This window comes from Antrostomus carolinensis, unplaced genomic scaffold (genome assembly GCF_000700745.2).
Source record: "Antrostomus carolinensis isolate BGI_N321 unplaced genomic scaffold, ASM70074v2 scaffold38501, whole genome shotgun sequence".
NCBI classification, from domain to species: Eukaryota; Metazoa; Chordata; class Aves; order Caprimulgiformes; family Caprimulgidae; genus Antrostomus; species Antrostomus carolinensis.
The window spans coordinates 1-7,257 of record NW_010296929.1 but is presented as its reverse complement, the minus strand read 5'-3'; the positions used below and the strand labels follow the sequence as shown (position 1 = coordinate 7,257).

Here is a 7,257-nt window from a genome sequence, read left to right as displayed (position 1 = left end):
TGTCACCCCATTGACTACAACCCTTTGAGCCCGACCCATCAGTCAGTTGCTCACCCAACTGCTCAGTCATCTTTACACAAGATCAACTTAAATGTATTTGATGCCCCAGTCACATATGAAGTAACTTCTTACCTCAATCACATGGGGACGAACAGGTTTTCTCTCTTTTTTACTTTTAGATATGCCTTTTATAAATTTCTCTACTTCTTTAGATGCTTCTGATATCTGCTGAGGTGCTGCATTCACTGAACACCTGTTAAAAATATATACAAAGTTTTTAAATATGTTTCTGTGGTTTTGGAGAGTCCTTTAACATTTGCACCACTTTGTCTTCCTAAACTTTTTCTATTAAGTCATCAGAATGTTAGATCTGCAGTCACTGATAATTGTTATCACAGGAAAAAAAGCAAAATACTGATAATCCAGCATTTGATATGCAAAAAAAAAAAAAAATCAGAGTCCAATTGCTTTTCTTTTGCTTGCCCAAAAACTCCTTCAGACCTAAACTTTAGCAGTAGCTGTCAAACCACTCTGGGCACAGGACAGGTCCACATCAGCTTTGCAAAATATAAAAAGAAACTAATGCTCTGTATTCTCTCTTTACAGGCAGACCTGCTGTGATTTTGAACAGTATAGCTATTTCCATAATTTTATTCATCACTGCATGCTTTGCAAAACAAAACTTTGCACCTTATGTCACTTCAAATGGACTTATTTTTGGAACTAACGCGTCTGACACTAAACACCTTAAAGGGCCCTCTTGATTTTCACAACATATGCATAAAGTAGATTTCAGAATGTTGCTATTTTCCTTTTAGAAGAAAAAATCCAAAGCAAACTGCATTGTACTGTTACAATACAATGTAACAGTATTTGTCTAATGGGAACCTTTAAGAAAAAGAAAACAAAAAGGCAGAAAGGCAGAATTTTGAGTAGTTCTGTAAAATCCCACAGACCATTTACAAACTTTTGGTCAATCAGTTACACAATAAATTTGCTGTAAGTTTCTCATATTTGTAAAAAAAAAAATGAACAAAATAAGCCATAGCTACCCCTTTGTAAGCAAGGAGATTTTAAACTATTAAAACTTTTGTAGTTTTTCCACAGACCTCACATTTCACAAAACCCCAGTACTCCATAACGTGCACTGAGAAATGCCCACTGAGATCACGGCCTCTCTTTAACCAAAAAAAAACCCCTTTTCTTTTCAGCTGGAACTCACCTGATGTTGTCACTATTTAACAAATACTTCTTAATGCGCGGTAGTTTGCGTAGTATTGGTTTAATATCAGACATTTCTGCTATTCTCTTCATCAACTTCACCTGTGCAGGGAGGGAGGGCAGAAAGACTACAGATTAAGCCAAGAGAAGGAATTAGCAAAAATGAGCACTGTAATTTTGAAGTGGAGGATCTGGACCTCGCTGAAGGATGCCATTAACTTTTCACCTGATCCATCCCACTGAACATTTCTTGCAGTTCTCCAGAAGGTGTAAGGTTTTTGCTGGCTCTAATAGAGGCATATAAATGCCCACAATCTGGAATCCCATTTGACAGCTCCTGGGCAGTCTTCTTAACCAGCACTCTGAAATGCTCCTCCTCCTCAAATCGGGGGCTGAGAAAGAGTAGAAACAGGTCTCCAGGTGTCAGGCAAAACCACACTAATGGCATTTGGAATACTGAATCATTCGTCATCTCAATTTCAACAAAGAACTTTTAAATTGTTGGTTCTCCACTTAATCCACTATATAGTCATACAAATGATGGAGAATTTAAGTTTAGAAACTGGGAGCAATTCAATTAACCATTTTATAAAAAGAAATCCCAAAGTATGATCTCTAAGAAGAGAATATTTGAAGGAAGAGGGAAAAGAGAACCCCAAAACACATGCAAAAACACAAACAAACAAAATTCAATGTACTGTACTTGTTAAATATTTCACTCCATAAATGCATCATGTCTGGTAGATTTCTATCCAAGCATAGAGATGAAAAGAGCACACCCTGAAGGAAAAAAAACAAAAACAAAAAAACAAACAAAAACCCTTCACACAAGACAACCAAAGCAAAGGCCTGAAAAATGCACAGTAACTTTTTATGAAAGTGATGCAATGATGCCAATCTAATGCCACACATCACAAAACCACTTTAATGCAGGCTGTGCTACTAAAATCAGAGCAGACATGAAATGCGATGCTTCTTTGCACAAAGCAAGCCTGTCGATTCCTCCTTCTCAACAGTAAGTAGCAGTTCAGAAACAGAATTTCTTATTTTTCATATAATAAATTTTTCATAAAATAAAAATAAAACTGTCCTGGGGATGCATCTTTCTGCAAAAGAGTCTCCCTAATTCAATGCCAGGATCCGTGGGGAAAAAACCACAGCAGCAGACCCCAGCGAGTCTGAAAAAGTCTTAAAAGGATATTGTTACAACTGTTATGCCCAATACTAAGATCCAATGATCTTGCAAACATTCTGTGTTTCTGAACCACATTAACAGTGACATACACATGTTAACAGCAATCTGCATGTATAACACTATACTGCTTTGTCCTCTACCCTGTTTCCAAAATTTTTTGCAGCACTCAAAAATATGGTGACAGATGCTAGTGAAGCACTGCCTTAAAATGGATAACCACATCAAGCAATCCCCCTAAAACAAAATACTAAAGTACTGTAATTACTAAATTACTGTCAAATTCGTATCTTGCACAAAAAGGCATGAGTTCTTCCACACACTAAGTTTTCAATGCACATTAGCTGACCCTTTACCTGGGAGCCCTGACTGACCCTTAACTGCAGAGCTGTTACTGCAAGTGTAACATCTTGAAGTTTATAATTAATTTACCTGTTCATACACATCCAGGTGTGAATCATCTGGAATGATATGTGGGCTGACGGACATCCCGCCTGTTTTTAGATCTATTTTCTGGGCTTGTTCCCTGTAATCAAGGGCTCCACATCCCATCCTGCAAAAAATAAGAGATTTATTTCTATTTTCAGTGTATGCCAAAACCAGGATCCATAATGCTGTTTGCAAAGGAGACTGTGTAGGCCAATACTGATTTAGTAACTAAACAATCTGGGGTATTATCAAGCAAACACAATAATTCACACCTTACGAAAGAAAAAAGTAATACATCAAGCCTTTCCATTAAAGCATCCTATTAATTCAAAATGATGTATTAAAAAGTGTGCTTGATGTACAGGCTTGCTACCAACATTCATGTGGAACTACAATAATAACACCACATCAGCTGTTATCACCAACAAAAAGCATAGATTCCTCTCAGCCCAAATGACTTGTTCTGCCCTGGGCCCCTCTTTCCCCTACAATGCGCGAGTCAGTGTTCCTGCGACCGCGTGGTGAAATTAGACCAAAAATCTATCCAAGCGAAAGCTTTAATTTCTGCTAGGCTATTTTTCATTTATATCAATTTTCCAATCTGTTCAGAAAATGTTTGCGTTGATGCTGGAGAACAAGGCAATGCAGAGAATGATGGAGAAAGGAGCTGTCAACTCAGCAGGGAAGACAGAAGACCACTGTTTCTGCAGGACACCAACTTATCAGCATTTCCCTTCTATAATAAGAATGGATGCTGAAGTTATTAAAAGCAATATTATTTCAGTAAGCTGTATTACGTCTTATTGCTTTAGCTTCTAAGAAAGTAAACCTCTCACTTTGTAAGGACATTGCAGAAGAGTGGCACATATGGTTTGAGCTCTTCAGGAAGCGTATTCAAGCTGGAAACAGCTCTGAAATAAACAACTCCATTGGTTGGCTGAGCACAGTACTGGACAGGAATTTCATCAGCTAGGGATAAAAAAACAAAAGCAAAGAATAAACCACAGCTTCCTACTACAAACACATAAAAGCAAAACAATTTCTTGCAAGAACTTCATATTAGGAGTTATTTTCTGTTGCCACTTCAGAGCCACTTCTTGTTTAAACTTTGCACATTGCACTGAATGCTGGACTGAAGGGTTTTATTGTCTCTGTCTATGATAAGGTAATGGACAATCTGATGACAGAATTCTGTTGACAAAGGCCACATTTTAGAAGTAACATTCAAAATAATGAATGGTAATTTGTTTCTGAACAACTCAGTAAGTTTTTCTCCCTCTTTTTTTGTCATCACCTCAAAAGATGAGGAAAGCTGGTTCCTGCACTGTACGTTTTCTTCTAAGCTAGGGCAATAGACTATATATATTAGAATTTTCACAAACCAGGTCGTTTTAGTATCAAAATTATATAGTACTCAACACTTGCTGGCAATTTTTTGCAGGAAAGTGTCTGTTAGAAATATACAACAGAGCAGCATTACCTGCAAGATTTTGACAGAACTGTAATAAAATTGAGACCTACAATTTTTTGTTTACCTATCAATCCATGGGGTAGTCACTAGCAAAGCAGGGAGAAATTTGCACTGAAGTTAGAAAGAATGATTTTTTTTTCTTTCCCCCCCCCATGGCTCCTGTACATCATATTCATCATTCATTACAAAATGGGTAGGGAGGAAGACCAGTAAAGAAGGCTGGCTGCACAAGCTGCCAGTAATGCTGCACCCTGGGTAAGTCTTTGGAAAGTGTGGAGATTGCTCAAGAGCAGTGGAGCAAGCCACTGAGAGACTCTGACTGCAGGGTAGGGCAGGCAGCGAGTAAGCAGGCAGCCAGGAGCTCACATCAGCCCCACATTGCCCCTCAGAGGCAACGGCAAGAAGCGTCTGCAGATCCACTGCAAAGGCAGCAGATTAGAGGAAAAGCACCGTAACTATGGACAACAAACAGTGAGTATGTATAATTTGTAAAGAGCAAGAAAGAGCAACAGCTGGGCAAGCAGCTAGATAACAATCCAACAGTGTTGCTCTTTTGAGGATGAAATAATGGTCACACCAACCTGCAAGTGTTGTTTCCAATACAGTGAATGGGATTTTGGGCTCAATGTCAGACACTTTTAGAGCTGGGAGACAAGAGGTATCCTGAGGTTTGCTTTGAAGAGCAATTAATTCCAAACCTATCAAGGAGAGCAGAGTACCAGTTTGTCATTTTTAAGTTTTAGTGAAAGTGCTGTTAAAACCTAATGAGGTTACGCAGATCAGAAAAAGAGTTTTAAATTTAGTTTAAAACAAGAGTTTTAAATTTAGAATTTCTTTATCAACAGTTCTTTCCTGTATTTTACTGAAACAAATGCTGTAGATCATCACATTGAAACAGAAAACAGAACACTGAATGATTGTAAATTCTCTTTCTAATCCCCCCTTCACATTCTGTTTACTGTAACATGCAATTTAAACCCCGAAGAAGCAACATCTGCCAGCCTGTCCTGCCACCCAGCTCTGTCAGCACCAACCCAGGCAACCCAGACCTTGCAGGTCAGAAGCTTCTTTCCACCCCATTCCCTTACTTGGAGTTCTTACTCCAAGTGCTCTGTCAGTACACTGAGGAAGCTAAACTGTTGTGTTTAATTTTACATTTCAGCCTCTTTCAGATTCTAGCCGGTCACTTCTAAGTACTCTCCAATTTATCTTCATAAGTAGAAAGCCTCATTCAATTTTCTGCAAACCCAACCTAGTACCAAAGCTTCAGAATAATAACGTCATTTTTTTTTTGGAAGATTTCTATGACTCAATCACTATTTTCACAAAATAAGATGGTTTTCCAAATTTAAGTTATTGCCCAGAATAAGTTAAACATAACATTATTTTTACAGCCGAGAAGAAATAAAATTACAAAATGTAAGTTTTACAGGAGCATGGAGCAGGCCTCGTACGCTCAAAAATAAACAGCTTCAAGGTAACGGTGGAATTCATCTTGTATTTAGTGCAAATTAACATGGGGAAAAAATAAGCATATCAATATTTTAAAACAACTTCCTTTCTTTTGCCCTGCTGGAGGAGACACTGATCATTCTATTTTTGAGTGTTAAAACTAAAAGAATACACCAATTATACATCATAGTGTAAACACTACACTGCATTGCCCCATAACACATATCCACAAACTCCCAACCAAAAAATTGTCTCTTTCAGAGCAAATGCTGGAGAGTGGCTGAGAAATTAAGATATTCTGCAGAACACTAGCTAAAAAACTGGCTATATTTAAGCATTTACTCAAATAAAAATATGAAAAAGCACATCAACCTTTTTCAAAGATTTGGGTTTTTTCTTCTTCAGAAAGAGCATTGACTTTTTTTTCCAGCTTTTCTGCTTCCATTTTTGCTTGTTTATCATGGTAGTCTTCCTCTGGACTCATTGACAGAGTTAATCTATGTGGATTATCCTGTAGAAATATATCCCAAAACAAAACATTATTAATTTTGAGGGCAACTTCCTCCTGTTTTGCCTCAGATTACTGATTCATCAACAGTAGGTAAAAACAGCCTGTGCATCATTTGGCTTGAATATTATCAAAAGTATCACAATCAGGCCATTTAAACTCTTCACTTCATAAAGAACAGTCTGCTGCCGGGGTGGGGAAGAGAGGCAGCTTACCACAAGAACAAGCATGAACAATCTTCTGTGAAATTTTAGCATAGAGTCAGAATCCCTTAACAGCACACAGTACTCATTAGTTTAATTACATCAAGGTTAAACAACTGTACATAACGCTTCAGAGCAGCATGTCACAAGTTTTATCTGGAGAGTGTTCTAAGATGAGGAATCTGGTTAAATGCAGAAGGGTTTCATTAAACACCTCTTTCAACCTGCCCAAGCTTGAGCGCACAGAGATCCCATAAGATGTAAAATGTACGTGCCTTATCCTGCTCAGAAATGCTGTACATCAGTCTTGCTGCCACAGAGCTCCATGCATTATGCAAGTGTCACAACTGCCGTTGAATTTCTCTTTGTTTATACCAGACTGTGGAAATTTTAATAATAAAATTACTCAAGCAGCTTCCATTTTATATAATTTAGGGAGGCTATTCAAAAAATAGTGACCTCAAAAATTGCCCATTTCAAAGTAGGAGGCAAATAGCCAGATCTGTCGCTGACAGACACTGCCCATAATTTGGGACAATGCAATGAGTTCTGTTTTACAAGTTTATCTCCCCCATGCCTATGTGGAAAGACTTTGGAAACCTGATTGACTCTGGAGTCAAAGAGGGAAATGCAAAATTAACTAGGCACAGTAAAATGCACAGGATGAACAGCATTCCCTCCCTTGCTCCTAGACTTCCTATGTTATTAGTCTCCAGGCCTGATGTACAACAGTGCACAATCTTCTGATATAGGAATCATAGAAGGGTTTGGGTTGGAAGGG

General features: G+C 38.1%; 1 protein-coding gene across 1 annotated transcript; it reads right to left on the bottom strand.

Annotated features, from left to right (window-relative positions):
* Window positions 1-132: 132 nt before the first annotated feature.
* Window positions 133-6,270, bottom strand: LOC104518174 (presequence protease, mitochondrial; the record flags this gene model as incomplete). Its single annotated transcript, XM_010178442.2, has 8 exons — window positions 6,138-6,270; window positions 4,895-5,011; window positions 3,679-3,811; window positions 2,846-2,966; window positions 1,925-2,001; window positions 1,448-1,613; window positions 1,223-1,323; window positions 133-253 (listed from the first exon to the last, which is right to left on the bottom strand). Coding segments are annotated over exons 1-8 (948 nt in total), but the record flags the coding sequence as incomplete, so codon positions are not given.
* Window positions 6,271-7,257: the final 987 nt, after the last annotated feature.